This window comes from Anser anser (assembly GCF_964211835.1).
Source record: "Anser anser genome assembly, chromosome: 5".
NCBI lineage: Eukaryota > Metazoa > Chordata > Aves > Anseriformes > Anatidae > Anser > Anser anser.
In genome coordinates this window covers 39,871,061-39,888,524 of record NC_139725.1, presented here as the reverse complement: position 1 = coordinate 39,888,524, position 17,464 = coordinate 39,871,061, and the positions used below count along the sequence as shown (strand labels likewise).

The 17,464-nt window shown below is 37.7% G+C and overlaps 1 protein-coding gene across 1 annotated transcript in view; it reads left to right on the top strand.

Annotated features, from left to right (window-relative positions):
- Window positions 1-17,464, top strand: part of MUC2 (mucin 2, oligomeric mucus/gel-forming) — an 84,100-nt gene that overhangs the window by 10,311 nt on the left and 56,325 nt on the right. Inside the window, exons 12-31 of the mRNA XM_083840293.1 lie at window positions 14-151; window positions 1,001-1,165; window positions 1,744-1,838; window positions 2,607-2,733; window positions 3,395-3,650; window positions 4,543-4,595; window positions 4,876-4,985; window positions 5,410-5,561; window positions 6,016-6,154; window positions 6,749-6,859; window positions 7,200-7,379; window positions 8,421-8,660; window positions 9,316-9,472; window positions 10,573-10,701; window positions 12,981-13,128; window positions 14,047-14,090; window positions 14,671-14,904; window positions 15,272-15,292; window positions 15,697-16,170; window positions 17,100-17,297. Of these exons, the coding sequence (XP_083696419.1) occupies window positions 14-151; window positions 1,001-1,165; window positions 1,744-1,838; window positions 2,607-2,733; window positions 3,395-3,650; window positions 4,543-4,595; window positions 4,876-4,985; window positions 5,410-5,561; window positions 6,016-6,154; window positions 6,749-6,859; window positions 7,200-7,379; window positions 8,421-8,660; window positions 9,316-9,472; window positions 10,573-10,701; window positions 12,981-13,128; window positions 14,047-14,090; window positions 14,671-14,904; window positions 15,272-15,292; window positions 15,697-16,170; window positions 17,100-17,297 (3,171 nt within the window). The remainder of the gene's footprint in view (window positions 1-13; window positions 152-1,000; window positions 1,166-1,743; window positions 1,839-2,606; window positions 2,734-3,394; window positions 3,651-4,542; window positions 4,596-4,875; window positions 4,986-5,409; window positions 5,562-6,015; window positions 6,155-6,748; window positions 6,860-7,199; window positions 7,380-8,420; window positions 8,661-9,315; window positions 9,473-10,572; window positions 10,702-12,980; window positions 13,129-14,046; window positions 14,091-14,670; window positions 14,905-15,271; window positions 15,293-15,696; window positions 16,171-17,099; window positions 17,298-17,464) is intronic.

Genomic DNA, 17,464 nt, shown 5'->3' with positions numbered 1-17,464 from the left:
TTTTGTTTTTCAGCCAGCTTCTCAGTTTTCAAGCCGTCTTCCTACTACCTCATTGTACGAACTTCTTTTGGGCTTCAGCTGCAGATCCAGTTGTTTCCAATCATGCAGCTGTTTGTGACTGTCGATCAATCAGTCCAAGAAAATCTTCAAGGTGAGTGTCCACTCAAATGGGAAGCAAAGCTATGCTGTTCCACAGCTGAAGAGTCATATATTCTTTACATGGGTGGTAAATCATAGAATTGTAGAATGGTTTGGGTTGAAAGGGGCCTTAAAAATCACTTAGTTGCAACCCCCCTGCGACGGGCAGGGACACCTCCCAATAGATCAGCTTGCCCAAAGCCCCATCCAGCCTGGCCTTAGACACCTGCAGGGATGGGGCATCCACAGCTTCTCTGGGCATCCTCTTCCAGTGCCTCACCACCCTCATAATGAAGAATTTCTTCCTAATATCCAATCTGAATCTACTCTCTTTTAGTTTAAACCATTTTTGAGTTTAAAACTGCTACCCCTTGTCCCGTCATGCTATTTATTGAATTCAGAAGACTAAAGACAGAAACCAGAATACTAGAAAAGAATTGATTCAAGCAAACTAGAAATATGTTATTATTTCATATTGAATTTCACTTATCATTTCTGTGCCGGTGAATGAAAGTTTCTTAGAATATTCCTTATTTCTTTATTCAGTTTAATTTCAAACTATCCACCAAACCAGGCTCTTAGTAGACTTTGTGGTTTTAATTTCACCAAAAAGCATTTAAAAATACAGATTTTGGGGGTGATCTCCTGAGGCAGAGATATCTTTAAGAAGATTATTCTTCTCAGAGATTTAACATTTAAAACAGGGTTCCTAAATTTTGAGTACTTACAAGTATGCATTAGTACTGAGGTAGAAGAATCAGCTGTATGAGTTTCTGTCTCCAGTGTTTGAGATTGGTTGTCCCTTTGACCTTTCAGAATGAGAATGAGTAATAATTAGGGAAAATGTTTCCTTTTTCAATAGGTCTTTGTGGAAATTTTAATGGAATGGAAGGTGATGACTTTAAAACAACCAGTGGATTGGTAGAAGCTACAGGATCTGCCTTTGCTAACACATGGAAAGCTCAGTCAATCTGTGCAGACCAGGCAGAGAGGCTGGAAGATCCCTGCAGTCTCAGCATTGAAAGTGGTAAGCACACTAATAAGTCGGATGGTTGCCTCCTGCCAGGAAGAGCAGCCTTTGCTGTGTATTACTGCAGCAGGCATGTAGGAGTTGCACTGTGATGTTCATCTGTTTTAGAGGACCGTTAAATTAATCATTCATTTCTGCAAGTATGAATACATAACAGCACTGATTTCACAACAAATTGGAATGAAAGTTTAAGGAGAGTTGGAGAGGAATCCTGAGCTGGAAGACAGGGAAGCAATGACATTAATTTATATTACCTGCAAAGGCATCGCATAATTCCTAGTATTATTTCTTATTATGTTCAACTTAGCTTTACGGTCCCCAAATGGAAAGGGCTGTCATGATTCTATGTAGAAAACTTGCAGCAGTAAGATTTTTGATTTTATGATTGTGTGTCTACTGCTAGATAACTGAATCATAGAACAGAAATACATCTGCAGTGACTGCGTGTAGTTTCTCCACTCCCCAGAGTGTTTATATTGTTGCATTGGATTTATTGATGTGACAGCACGAGGAAGATAAGTGAATGTAATGAATATGATTATGTAATGTCATTTTCCTCCTTTTTTTTTTTTCAGCAAATTATGCTGAGCATTGGTGTTCTTTGCTGAAAAACTCAGAGGGTCCTTTTGCAAGATGTCACTCAATCATTGATCCTTCAGAATACTATAAGGTATTGCAATCTTGCACTCTTTTTAGTAGCGCTTTATTTCAGGTGGATGGTACAGACATCGTTGCTCAAATGTTTTAGACATTACTGAATGGCTTGGCCGTAAGAGCTGGTGAAGTTTTTGTAGTGATTAACCGAGGCAGCATAGCTTGTATTCAAAGTATTTTCTATAACAAGATTCTCATGGTGTGCTCCTTTAGAAAAAGGTAACTTTATTCTTCTTTTTTATTTATGGTTTGTATTTAATGTACATTTTAGCGGATTGGATTTCTGAACTGGAAAGAAAATTCAACAGATGCAGGTATATACAGAAGTGTAAGTGAAGGTTATCTGAGCAAAAAAGAAGAAATTCCTAAGTCTTCACATATACTTGGAACTCAATCTGAGCTCAAATTTTGTGAAGATCTTCATTAATCTGGTTAATTTGCCATTATGATTTTTTGTAGTTGTGGATCTCTGGCTTTCTAAGTTGTAACCAAAAAAGAGTGGTATCAAAATCCCTTATGGAAGGTGTTGTTAGGAAGCTGGCTGCTTTTTAAAGATTCAAGAGGCTTTGCTTAGGTTAGGATAAGCATACAAACATTTTTATTCTGGATGAAATGAAGCAGCACTTTCAGTCTCTGAGCTTTGTCCATTCCTTCTATTGTTTGTAGATCATGGGAATTAATAAAAATGACATGAGAGAAAGGGTGCAGGATATTTAATAGCAACTGAGTTGGAATAGCTAATTGTTCGCCTATGGGCGTATTGACCCCTTCATTCCTTCTTCAGAGATGTAAATATGACACCTGCCTCTGCAAGGACAATGAAGAATGCTTGTGTGCTGCCCTGTCCTCTTACTCAAGAGCCTGTGCTTTCAAAGGGATCATACTGGGAGGCTGGAGACAAAGCATCTGCAGTAAGTAGTGGAACTGTAATCCCCATGAAATTAATTAGCCACCAGAAATGAGTAGGTTTTCTCTGAGTTTAGTTGTCAATGATCTTAATTTTAAGAGATGTGGAGTATTTTAGAAATGACTAATGGAATTAAAATAGACAATGCTTATAGTGTTAACTAATTTATGCTATGTTCTTTAGACCTCATTTGTTTATGACACACATTTCAAACTCAGAAGGCAGTATTTTTCACTTTCACCTTCTTTCCCCACTTTAAATAATGCTATTTCCGTCTTTGACTAAGGGAGTCCCAGCCATCATGGCTTTTACGTTGTCTTTGCCTATCAGTGTCTTTGTTTATCATTGTCTATCCTTTTTAATCAACAGTACAGTATTGTTGGGAATAGGAGTTTGTTAAAACATGTTCTCTCCCTGGTTATCTGTATGTGAAACATATGGGTATGAAAGTACCAACTATTAGTAGCAGTTAAAATGAAATTTTCAACTGATAAACAAAGTTAGGCTTGCATTCTTATGAGTTATGATATTTTTCAGTTTAGTAAAATCTAAGGGAGTATTTTTACCATTACTTGCTGCACAGCCAAAGAAACCAAAATAGAAACATGAAGATTAAATTGTCTATCCTGCATTTGTTGTATATCAGTCTGCTATTTTCCTTCCAGCTGGTGAACTGTCTGCCTGCCCAGGAAATCAAATCTTCCTTTACAATCTTACAATGTGTCAGCAAACCTGTCGTTCCATTGCTGATGGTGAAAAGCACTGCTTGCAAGACTTTGCTCCTGTGGATGGCTGTGGCTGCCCAGATAATACATACTTGGATAACCAGGATACATGTGTGCCTGTTTCCAAATGCCCGTGTTATTACAAGGGGTCATACCTGGAACCAGGGGAATATGTCATAAAAGATGGAGAGCGTTGGTATGTTTTATTGTGGCTTCTCATTCATGGGGATAAAAGCCCTTTTTAAATTTAGTTATTAAGTGTAAGCCATTAGGCTACTAATGGTGCTTTGATGAACATTTATAATGTTTCACACTATCGTCATGCTGAGCAAAATATTGTCCTGTTGCAATGTAATTCTTTAATAAGTGAGAGGTACAGCTTTGTTTGGAGTTGTGAGTACCAGCCTTCACAAGTAATGAGCCCCTGAAGCTGCACTGTCATTAGGATTTTGTTAAACAAAGGGAAAAAATAAGGTAATAAAAGGCCAGCTATTATGTTTTGTTATTTTCTTTTCTGTCAGAAACTGATTGCTCATGTTTTCCACTGGAGGAAGGTCCCCTTGATAGGTATTTGGTATACCATAGGCTTTTGAAAGCAGTTTTCACAGGTCTAGTATTTTTTATCATGAACACTCTGACAACTGTTTGGTGCAAACATAAGTGCAAACTCTGAAATACTTCCTTCTCTCCCAAGGAGGACTGAACTGGGAGAAGAAGTGTACAGGCCAACAGATTTACAGCATATTACATGAATGGGCATGAAAATTTATTGTGTATGCTTTGATTTAAATGATCATTACTATCTCTTTACTGAGTTATTATGAAGCATAGTATTAAGGATTAATAGATTAACATTAATTCCTTAAAACATAATATTTCTGTGCATTATGACTAAAATCTCCACACACCGTTTCACCAAGTGAATATTCATAAGTGCACCTCAATAGAGTTTACCTTGGAATATTAGTAGAAATTATTCAGGATGTCTGTGATACATACTTTCTTCTTTATTTTAAAATCCTTAAATTTAAATTAAAGATACTGAAATTACATTTTTCTGAATTTGTCTTATTTCACTTCTTTCCTAGTGTTTGCCGAAATGCAAAGGTCCAGTGTACTTCAGTGTACATGAGAATGAAAAGTAAGTGGCATTCTATAAAGTAACAAAAACAAAAACAAACAATCCAAGCCTCCTAGCCCCACAATGTACTTTCAACTTGAATTCTCTGTTTATTTTGCTTGTTGTTTTTTTCTTTTTCTGGAAAAGACTTACACATTTTCACTTTGTTCTGTCTTCACTGAGTCTCTTTTTTTCATAAGGATGGACATTCCTTGGGGTTTCTGTCTCAGTGACTACCACCCTTCACACGCACTTGTTTTGCCTTTTCTCAGTTAACCTAAACCAAAAATGTACCTTTCAGGTATAACAGAATGCCCTTCTAACAAAACCTACTTTGACTGCAACACCTCCCCGAACTGGTCTTCACAAACGCCTATACAACTTCGCTGTGGTACTCCTCAAACCGATCATGTATGTGCTTAATTTTTCTCCATGTCATCTTCTTTATTCTCTATTTTATAAATGACACAGTGCAACCTGTATTTCAGAGAAAGTAATTGTAACTAAAAATTTTTGTTTCCCTTTCTTATTTATCTTTCTTTATTTTTCCCCAATGATTTTAATCTGTTGCCAAAGTAATGGTGATTCTACTCTTGTTTAGCCTCTCAGTTTTGTTTTCACTAAGTGTTCTGTAGAGATGTACCTCCCAAGCAAATCCAATTCAGGTTCTCAGACAATCAAAAAAAAGAATGAAAAATGTTAGGAACCTAGAAAGAAAAACCTTAAAAAACAAATGAATGTGAGGCTTGTTTGTACCAGAGTGAAGTGAAGAAAAAAAGTGGAGAAAAATTTAATACTTTTTAATAAGGTAGCAATTTCTCCTTCTATTCCCTAGTACCAAGCAGAGTGTGTCTCAGGCTGTGTGTGTCCTGAAGGTTTGTTTGATGACGGCCGAGGGGGCTGCGTTAAGGAAGAAGACTGCCCATGTTTTCATAACAATGAGTGGTATAATCATGGACGGAGCATAGCAGTGGACTGCAATACCTGGTAAGTTATTATTCTGTGTTTTCTTCTAGAATATATTCCACGTGTTAAATTAAAAGTCATATCTAGGCTTAAGTACTATAGTAGCTATGATAGCTGCAAGTATATAGTCTTTATTTTCTGGCACGCTTTTTGCTGTCTGAGGAAACAAAGGTTGTACTGAAAATATTGGGATAACTAGCTGCTTCTGTTTTCAGTAGGCATCTCTTATAGGGGAAGTGCACTCATTTTTTAGGCATAATTACTAACCGATCTAAAAAAAGTAGCTAGTCAGAGCTGAAAAACATTATAAACTTAAAAACAGGCTAAACTATTGAAGCTGAGAATTAAGACACTCAGTAAAACCAAAGTGGGTATTATGAAATTGTATCAGGTAGCTGCTTGGTTTGTTCTGCAGTTTTCCAAAGAGCACACTGTTGGTGAGATCTGAAAAGTCAACTTTTCTGCTCTCTTCTAGTACCTGTCAGAAAGGAGTCTGGAGCTGCACTGAAACAGCGTGCTATGGGACTTGTATGATCTATGGCAGTGGCCACTATATCACATTTGATGGAAAATTCTATGACTTTGATGGGAGTTGTGAATACGTGGCTACTCAGGTAATGCTTATCTGCACTGAACTGGCATCTTGCAGTGCCTTCCAATTGCCTTGAAGATCTAATTTCCTTTTTGGTTTTGCCATTTCTTATTGGCTGTCATCACTGTTCTTGAGATGTTTGCAGATTATGCCAAGATAAATTCTGTATTTTTAGCACAGGCAAACTGTGTGAATGTTTTCTTTTGATACAGTGTACATAAATTGTATGTAAAAGGACTAGTTTATAGTGAGAGCTAACAGCTCATCATCATAATCTGAAATAAGTGAAAATCCTGAGTTTACAAAACAAAAATATTTTTATTTAAAGATAATTGCTTGTTTTGTTTCATTGCACAACTTGTTTCCCAGGTTCTGTCAAACATGAGACTCTGCATACTATATGTATGCCCAAACATATACACATACATTTCTGTATACATAAAATGTATTTGTTAGTGCATCTGTAAAAATATAGGTATGTAGGATCTTATATATGAAGCAGTAGGAACAATTTATACATTGTGGAGATTTAAGTGTTTGCAATTATTATTAGATTGAAATAAAAATTAAATATCCTACTCAATTTTCTTATGCTCATTTATTCCTTTTCCCGTAGGATTATTGTGGTGACAAAAATTCTGTCGGCTCGTTCAGTATCATCACAGAGAACGTCCCTTGTGGAACTACAGGTGTCACCTGCTCAAAGGCTATTAAAATGTTTCTGGGGGTGAGTAGTGATATTCATGAGTGTATATCAATATTCAAGTATTTCAAAAAAAATAATGCTCTGAATATATAGAGATACAAAGCCACATCTAGCCACTAAAGACAGCTATAATAAATAAAGGTTAGAGACCCTATTAAATGTGTGAAGGTATAGATTCTTAGGTACTGAAGTCTGTTCTAGTTATCTCAAGCAAAGGTGCTACACCACGTTCTGTCATCCTGGAAAGTCATCCAACAGACTTTGAGTTCTTAGTTTCAGACTAAGATGTACTGTCACAAATGTCTAATATTTCATCTCATCAGTAAAGTTTTATAATATTTCTCATCTTTTTAACTTTCAGAAAACTGAGCTGAAGTTGGAGAACAAAGATTATAAAGAAATTCAGCGAGATGTTGGTGATGATGTGTATTACTGGAACAAGACTGTAGGCCTCTACCTCGTTATTGAGGCTAGCAATGGTGTGATGCTTATCTGGGATAAGAAGACCACAGTTTTCATCAAGCTGACCCCTGATTACAAAGTTAGGATCTCTCTGTCTTTTTCTGAAATAGTAGTATGAATAGATGAGATAAGAAAACATGGATAATCTTTTATTCTGACTCTGAATTTAATCCTGTATCTTCTACACATGAATGATTAGCTTATGTTATTACTATCACAGCTTGCAGGGGTGCAAGGTTTCTTACAGTCCATTAACGTGCATCACAGAGGATGCATAGCATACGATTGCAATAAAGCTAAGTGTCTAAGACATTCAGAGTTTGCGAATGTTAAGAGACACTCATCCAGAGTATTTTAGGGGATGTTAATTGACTTTATATGAACTTGGAAACCTGCATAGAATCTCAGCTCCAAGTCAAAACCACACTCCCTGTGCAATGTCAGGAGATGGTTCAGATTTCTGAAAATCAGGGCGCTGAATTACAGAGTACTAACTTCACTGGGCTGAATGAGGAGGTGCAGGGTTAAGTAACAGGATCATAATTCTTCATGGGTCTGATATACCTTAGTATATATATCACTACCTAAATTTCACTGCTGTGGGTAGGTTGCTAATTTTTTTTCTTTCAAGAAAAATGAGTGCCTGGCTTTTTTGTTTCATGGATAAAGAAATGATGCTAAGTACATCAGATGCTTTTAATGAAAAAAATAGTTTTGAGCTGAATTCAGTTCTCTCAGGTTTACATTAATAATATTCATTCAACTGAATTACAATAAATTGAGAAGAATGGAAAATAAATTCATTCTTCTCAGCTGAAAGAAGCTTAGCCACTCTTCAGTGTTAGAAGTGGGATGAAGGGACGCAGGCATGGAGATACGGTGGATATAATTGGTTTTAAAAGAGGGAAGACTTGGCAGCTGAGTAGTTTGCTGAGTACACAGACAAATGAAAGTTTAATTTCTGTACAAATGAGTTGGAAGTAAAGGTGAAAATACATCATTTACAGGGAGAATCAATTGTCCTTTTTAATGTCAATGTTTTGTTCTTACTTTATGTGAGTCTGCTTCTCACTTCCATGGTATAGTTAAAAGCTGTGGGTATGTTCATTTCCTTTTCCAGGGCAAAGTGTGCGGTCTGTGTGGCAACTTTGATGACAAGTCTAACAATGATTTTACAACCAGGAGTGGGCTGCAGGAGACTAATGCTCTGACATTTGGGAATTCCTGGAAACAGTCTTCTGTGTGTCCAGATGTCACAGAAGAGGTTAAGCCCTGTGATTTGAAACCACATCGCAAGTCCTGGGCAGAGAAAGAATGCAGCCTCATCCTGGGTGATGTCTTCAAAATTTGTCACTCCAAGGTTTGTAGAGAGCAGTAAGTGATGGGATTGCACAGTGCATCTGTTACTGTAGGAACAGTGAGATATCAGAAATGAATGAAGAGAGTTAAGTAGACTGATGTTCAGCTAAGTCTTCAGTTCAGCTAGAGGTGTTAGCACAGTTCAGCTAGCCTTAGCTTCTATATTGATCCCTTCAGGAGCTAAAATCCAATCCAGGTTTCTCCTCTTCTGGTCCCAGGCAAAAACATAGAAATGTGTGATGAGATAAACTCCAAATCTGGCAAACACAAAATTCTTTGCTTTGTATTTCCTGTTGAGTGCAGCCTTTTTGAGGTTGGTCACAACTTGGCTGGCAAAGCTTGCTGAAAAAAAAAAAAAACAAAACACCAACTTCACTGGCATTAATCCAACTCATTATTGAGGGCAATAGAATGGAACTCAGAAGATGTGAGCACTGCAAAAGACTTTTATTTTTTTAATCCTAAGAATTTATGAAGGTGCTATATTACTTTAAGTCCATTTTTATACAAAATACATTAAGCAGTTTCTAGCCTATAATGTTTGGTAATTCTTAGAAACAGCCTCATTCCTGCCCAGCTCAGTTCCCAGATCTCAAGAGGTATCTCAAGCTTATTAGTTTGGATATGAACTGGGGTAACATTCCTTTCTCCAACAGGTGAACCCAACTCCTTTCTATGATGCTTGTGTTCATGATGCCTGCTCTTGTGACAGTGGTGGAGACTGCGATTGCTTCTGTTCTGCAGTTGCTGCATATGCTCAAGAATGTACCAAGGCTCAGGCCTGTGTTTTCTGGAGAACTCCTGATATATGTCGTGAGTAATAGCTAAACACAACCGTGTCTTTCTGTCTGCTGTCAGAAAGCCTATTAAATAAACTATGAATACTGTAATACTGTCCTCTGCAGGGTTGTGCTGGCTGTGCAGAGTGATTTATTTTCACAGCACATAAGGGAACAAATAGAACTAGTAAATTTGTGTATATCAATTATCTTTTATCTAGCCTAGCTTTTTTTTTTTTTGGGGGGGTGGGGTGGGGGGAGGTGGGATAGTTTTAAGGCTAGGTGTCAAGTGATCCTTCCATTTTGCTTGATAATTGGTGAACTCCAAGTCCTGTTTCCTTTCTTCTTGTTCCTTTTTGCAAATAACTCAGAATTTGGTTTTAACAAAAGTACATAGAAGTACCCCTGTGTACATGAACTTAATCAGTATTGACTGTATTAAGCAGTGTCCACTAGCGGTGCTAATGCTCTTACCATTATGTGTAAAATAACATTTAAATTCATATTCCCCTCTCAAAAAAGTGCCAAAAATGTTAAATTTTTGAATTGTAAAAATTCATTCTGATTCAGAATTAAGACTAGTTTAGGTTTCCAAGTGTAAGAACTTGTAAATTTCAGTTAGCTCTTATTTCTAGGTTTATGAAAGCTCCTACCTCTGTCCATAGTCAACTAAGCTGAATTCCATTTAAGTTGTATTCATAATGTCTCATATGCTTGTTCATGGTCTGCTGGAGGTGACTGTCTATGTGATACGCCAAGTAGAACTGTTTTGAATATATACTGCAGGAGACTTTTGAAGCTTGCTAGTAGCTAGGGAAAAAAAATATCAGAACTTCACCCTTCATTTTAAATTTAAATAAATACAAATTCTTACTTTTTTGTGTGGTTTGAATCAAACATTTTCACCCTCAGCTTAAGTGTTTAATATCAAAATCTTATGCCTCAGAGTTTTGACCCCAAATTTTGAGGGTATCCTGTGTTTATGCGTAGTAGAAGAAAATCCAGGACCCATACCTTAAGAGAAATTTTGCTAGCTTAACTTGTAGATTCATTTAGCTTTTACCTTTAAACATATGGGCTGAGCTGCATTTTGGCAACTGTATTTTTAATCAACTTTCTTTTTTTTCTCATCAGCAATATTTTGTGACTACTATAACCCTCGTGACGTGTGTGAATGGCACTATGAGCCTTGTGGCAGTGATGTCATGACCTGCAGGATGATTAATAATGTCAGCACCAATTTTTCAGTACCATACCTGGAAGGTAATAAATTCCTTGCAATTTTGGTCTTCTATTTCATAAAACTTCATCCAAGTATGTTTAACAACTATGGATAAGTCACTCATCTTGACAAGATATTCCTAAATATGTTATGTTGAATTTGTGTCTCCAGTCACATGTAAATATTTCATGTAATGTAATTTATTATTTATTAACACCAGTGGATGTTAATTACAAAACTAAGTCTCTGCTTGGATAATATCCTGAAACATGTAAAATTATTACACCATTATTATTTTTAACAACATTCTAAGAACGTTTCAAGAAATGGAAAGCTTTTTACATGATAAAGAAGCAAGTTACTGATAGTTATTTTTATTTTTTTAATCTTATCATTGCTTGATAACTATGATACAACTTGATAACTGTCAAGTTATATGCTTGATAACTGGAAAGGATTTCATGTTATGGAAACTGCAATGATCCAAAAATGTGAATGAGGTTACAAGTATTTTCTGTTTTACTGGATCATAAAGGAGGAGAAAACGGGCATCTTTTTGTCCAAACTGTCTTTCTGGTCTGAACTGGAAGCAGTTATCTCCAGTTTAGGTGTTGCAAAGAAATGCCCAGATTTTGGCTTTGTTATTTTACTCCTTGAACTGACGGTACAAAATTGAAAAAAGCAAAATCAAAAATAAAATATAAAAAGAAAATTAACCCTATAGTTTGGAATGGATTGTCTTAGATTACTAAAAAGTAGGGCAGACTTATTTCTGTTAGAACATTTTTAGTACAGTGTTGCAGTGTGAAGTAGTGTAAGGGGGTCTTTGTGTAACCATGACTTGAATTTTATGAGAGTTTATTTGGAAGCAGAACATAATTTTTAAAGTGTATTTACATGAGAAATGCAATGGGGATTGACAGATAATTAACCCCTTGCAGGTGGGGTTTGTGTCACTGGCTGAGAATACAAAAAAACGCAGATAAATGATCTGCTTGGGGTAGAGATGCCTGGTCTATTAAGGGCACATAAATAAGACCTAGTATTCCAATAAATGTAGTAAAAACCTGTTCATTATTGAATCCACTTCCATATTCTTCCCCAAAGTATTATTTGAGATAGTGATGACATTTTAATATCTGTAGAAAAATCAGTATGTTTCTTTGTCTTAAAATTACTAGCTACCCATAGAATATAAGGGTTTCTCCGATATTTTGAACTAGGAAAAAATACACTTCCCTGGTTTTCATGAGTAGACTCTTCTTTAGTTCTCCTCACCTTAGTATTATAAATGAAAATTGATTAAATTTTAAGTCTTTTGGAGAGTCTAATTGTCCAAGGATTCATTTGAATTGGGAATTTTTGATTTCATAGAATCATAGAATATCCTGAGTTGGAAGGGACCCACAAGGATCATTGAGTCCAACTCCTGGCACCACACAGGTCTACCCAAAAATTCAGACCATGTGACTAAGTGCACAGTCCAAACACTTCTTCAACTCTGACAGGCTTGATGCAGTGACTACTTCACTGAGGAGCCTGTTCCAGTGCACGATAACCCTCTCAGTGAAGAACCTCTTCCTGATATCTAGCCTGAACCTCCCCCTCACAGCTTGACACCATTCCCGCGGGTCCTATCACTGGTCACTAAAAAGAGTAGGTCGGCGCCTGCCCCTCCACTCCCCCTCATGAGGAAGCTGTAGACCGTGATGAGGTCTCCCCTCAGCCTCCTCTTTTCCAGGCTGAACAGGCCAAGTGACCTCAGCCACTCCTCATACATCTTCCCCTCTAGGCCCTTCACCATCTTCGTAGCCCTCCTCTGGACACTCTCCAACAGTTTAATGTCCTTTTTGTACTGTGGTGCCCAGAACTGCACACAGTACTCGAGGTGAGGCCGCACCAGTGCAGAGTAGAGCGGGACAATCTCTTCCCTCGACCGACTAGCGATGCCGTGCTTGATACACTCCAGGATATGGTTGGCCCTCCTGGCTGCCAGGGCACACTGCTGGCTCATATTCAGCTTGCTCTCAACCACAACCCCCAGATCCCTCTCTGCAGGGCTGCTCTCCAGCGTCTCATCGCTGAGTCTGTACGTATAGCCAGGGTTGCCCCATCCCAGGTGCAGGACCCGGCACTTGCTCTTGTTAAACTTCATGCGGTTGGTGATTGCCCAGCTCTCTAATCTGTCCAGATCTCTCTGCGAGGCCTTTCACTATGCCTGATTCAGCAAGAATCATTTACCTTCAGAAGATATCCTGTTACTGAATTAACTTTTTATACTTTTCTTCACCCTGTTTTCTGTGCTACTTGTCATCATCAGGTTGCTATCCCAGATGCCCTGAGAAGACACCCATTTATAATGAAGAGACAAAGGAATGTGTGACTTCAGATGAATGTTGGTGTTATGTCAATGGTAGTCCTGTTCGCCCTGGCGAAGAAATACCTACAGAAGAGAACTGTACAAAGTGGTGTGTAAAAATGCAAAAATATTTGCAATAATTCAGGAAATAATTTATGTATGCTGAGCACCTCATTTACTTTACTGGGCCTCAAGCATGTATTTTAATAAGCAGAGATACAACTTCAACTGAAGAACTGATATTTTCTAACATTTATCAATACAAGTCAGAGTAACAGTGCCATTTATTCTAGATGAGACATAAACTTAAGAAATGCTGCACTTCCAATATATACAGATTCAAAATTTTTCATCCATAATTTTACAGACCCATAATAATACAGATTTCAAGTTGATAGTGTCTTTCCAATAGGTCTATTAGTAAAACAAACAAACAACCTTTAAATATACTCTTAGAAGTGTCATAAGTGATACAATGACATGAAACCTGGCTGTGTCTCTAGAACAACCTTTTGATTTTCATGGCTCTTTGGGAAGAGAGGGGCTAGTTTGCCTTGCATTCTCATTTAAGACTAGAATTTCAAAGTTACTGTAATCTGAAATGATCTGTACTAGCCCTGCAGGAGGTAGCTGAGTCTTAACTGCTCATTCCTAGAACCTTATTAATGGTAGAATTGCCATCTATGACTCCACATGATGACCAGAGACAAAAATATAAAAACCAAAAAAACCCACTGATCTAGCTGAACATTTACCACTCAGAAGAATGTCTTTTATTACTGCCGCATTGCAACTTGCAACATAAAGCAGTTTATGGTAGCTTAAGATGTTGCACTTAAAGAATGCAAGTAATGACTTAGTTTGAATGAATAATGATGGGCAATATTGGAAAATGTTATACAGAAAAATATCCAGTAGTATGAATGAAGACTAAGTAACAAATTTGTACACTTCTGTATTCTTGGTCTGCTAGCAGAGCGCCATAAAACACCTGTAACATTTTAATTTTTGAAATTTTTGCTTTTAGTGTCTGTGGCCCCTCAGGATCCATTGATTGTGCACCAATCCCAGGTAAATAATGTCTGTTTGTTTTTAGAAAAACAGGAAGAAAAAAATGCATAGAACTGCTATGTATGTCTCTACAAAGGCTTTGTACTGATTTGGAATAATTCTTTCCAGTGCAAGTGAAAGTTGTGGCCAAAGAAATCTGGGCAACACTTTTGCTGAACCTTGCTGTTAGTACTTGTTCAATCTTTTTCTCATGTCCCTGTATTCTTTCTTCCCGTGCCCCATATCCAAACTAATGGATTTCACTACAAGAGTTTGCACTTTTGGACCATGTAGTATTATTAAAAAGTGTCAGATACTAAACCTAAGTTGCAGTTTCTCTCAATGTATTTTTAAGCCTGGTTTGTAAGTCTGTTCTTCCAAGTCACTTTATATAGGGCTTTGTTAGATATGTTTTAACATTCCTCTAAACGTAAAGATAAATCAGTATATTAGATATAACCTTTAGGTATAGCTATGAGATGAGCATGCATGACACAGCATTTAAACACTTACTTGTATCCTTGGCAGGTCCATAAGTATTTTGCCTTTGTCTTCTGATAGCATTAGTAGAAAAATTGCATACAAAAGCTTTTTCTTGCAGCATGTCCTTGTGTCATCAATGGAACGAGATATGAAGTGGGAGACGCTGTGGCAGTAATACAGGATGGTGTCATGTGCACAGTATATATTTGTGCAGCAAATGGAACTCTAGTTGCTGTAGGGCCTTCTCCTTGTCCATCAACTACTTCACCTTTGACACCTACAACACCTTCGACACCTTCTTCAACTCCAACCATTATAACCAGCCCTGGTACAACTACAATTACAACCATAGGTAAATCTTCAACAGAGATCCACATCTATAAATTACTTTCTTTAAGGAAAATATTTTAAAGATAGAATGTGCAAGTATCATACTTATCAGAGTTGCTTACCGTAGTTGACACAGCTAGAGCAATACTTACGAATAGTTTTATCACACTGCACTAGGGAAGATTTTTAACACTTTGAGTTGATTTACATTTTGTGGAAGAAATTGTGACTATAAATGTACAGGATTCCCTCCTTTCAGTATCCTGCTGAGATAATAGAAATTGTCTCAGTAGTCACAGCAAAAAATCGTAATTAGAATATTTAAAGCTAGTATTATATGTTTTTCTAAAACTTGCAGATGATGAAGTATTTTTTTTTTTCTATTTCAGTTACAACTTCAGGAACTACAAGTAAGTTTTAAATAAAAAAAAATGTTACTATAAAATGTCAAAGGAACTTCTAAAGGATTACTAAGTTGAAGATGACTACTACAGAAAAACATTTTAAAAAATGTTTTAAAAACATTTGGTTTTAAAACCAAAAAGTATATATTTTTAAAGACTTGAAATTGTAAAAATGTGGTAAGTATATTGAGAAGAAAGACCTTTAAAGCCTCCAGGTTGGTGATTTTATTTTTATGCAAAGCTTCCTGTTGAAGAAACTGGTAACATTGTACCAATTTTAGAATGTTTGTCTTGCAAAAATGACAAATTGCAAAGCATCACTTTAATCATTAATGGAGTAGAATACAAAATGAACCTACTCAGAATTTCCTCTGTGAGCTCAGATGCTGAACCTCTGTCTTTTCTTGCAGCTCCATGCCTTGGATTAATCTGTGATTGGTCTCAGTGGTTTGATGTCAGTAAACCTGAAGAAGGTGGTGGTGACTATGAAACCTATTATGAAATAAATAAACATGGACATGAAATATGTGACCTTCCTGAAAACATTGAATGCAGGGCTAAAAATAAGCCTGATTTAAGCTTAGAGCAACTTGGCCAGAAAGTGGAGTGTAATGTTACGTATGGACTCATCTGTAAAAATGAGGAGCAAGACACAAGTATCTGGCGTCTTTGCTATAATTATGAAATCAGAGTAAACTGTTGTGAGTGGCAGGAAATTCCTTGTGATACTCCAACTACAAGCCCAGTCACCATCAGAACAACAATACCCACAAGTACTACAACCCTGCCAACAAAATCAACTACCAGCCCACCAATAACCACTCCAGCCACCATAAGCCAAACCACGCCATCAGTTACCAGCCCAGTAACTTCGGCCTCCACAGGTATTTAGCAGACCAATACTCTCTTTTCTTGCCTTGCCATAGGATAAATAGCGGGTTGTCAGCTACTTAAGGCATGCCATCTCTGTGACAGATACTGAGCTGGCACAAAATCTTACTTTGCTGGTTTTGAGCTGTATCCTTCCACTGGAGAGAACATTCTCAGAAGGACCCATTGTGTGAGATTAGAATAGACCTTGATTTGGAGTACTATCATTTTAAGCATTGTCTGTGCGGAGCTGTGCAGAATTTCTTCCCCTTCTCCTGCTTTCCCTCTGTCAATACTGATACTTGACTGTGGTTTTAAGTCTAGGAAGGAAGGACTGCCTTGGTAGCCTTCGTGGAATTGTATCACCCTGCCAGTTGTCACTTGCTGTGAACTGTGGCCTTTGGCCATTGAGACTCACTAGTCCTTCTTTGAACCTCTTACTCAGGCTGCCATTGCACCACAGGGAGGTGACATGAAGTTCAGACAGGAACATATCCCTGTGCATACTTCCTTCCCTGATTACACCTTCCCCTCTTAGCTCTCACTGAGATATCCCTGAGATAGTGAGGTGTTCAGAGTGATAAGGCAAAGGTGGGAAGAACCACAGGGCCTTTCTCCTCCTCATTTCTTACCCACTGGGGGGTTTATTTCATCTAGTGAGAAGCTGACCAGAGCAACATCCCAACTGTCTTCACTAGTTAAGGGGTGTCTCAACCATGTCTGTGTACTGATTTGGCCCTAGTCTGCATTCTGGAGTCAGAAAGGAAAGACTAGTGATATAGACCTTTGTTGCAGTAAGACTGATCTGACCACTGTAGGTTTGTGGCAAAGTCCTACCTTCTGTTCAGTAAATCTTCTGTCCCACTCAAGCACCTGCTTCCATCTTTACCTGCTGTCTATGTCCCTGCTGTTCATAATTGTTCCTCTTGTTGATGTCTCCCAGTACCAACCACTACTCCCACACCAACTCCATCGGAGTCTCCCACCAGTGCAACCAGCAGCATGCCACCCTTGAGCACCACCAGCACCCTGGGGACAACGACAACAGTTCCTGGCACATCAGTACCCACTCCAACTATTACAAGCATGGTCCCACCAACAATAAGAACTCAAACCCAGCCTCCTCCAACTACACTACCATGTAATTCTCTGCTCTGTGTTGTCACGTGTTGCCTTAGTATGGGGGAAAAGGTCTATTGGCAACTTAACATATGTCTTCACTGTGATGCTTTGAAGAAAGCTGTTGATGTAGATTTCAAAAAAAAAAAAAAAAAGGCCCTAAGCTCTAGGGTACTAAGCTCTCCATTT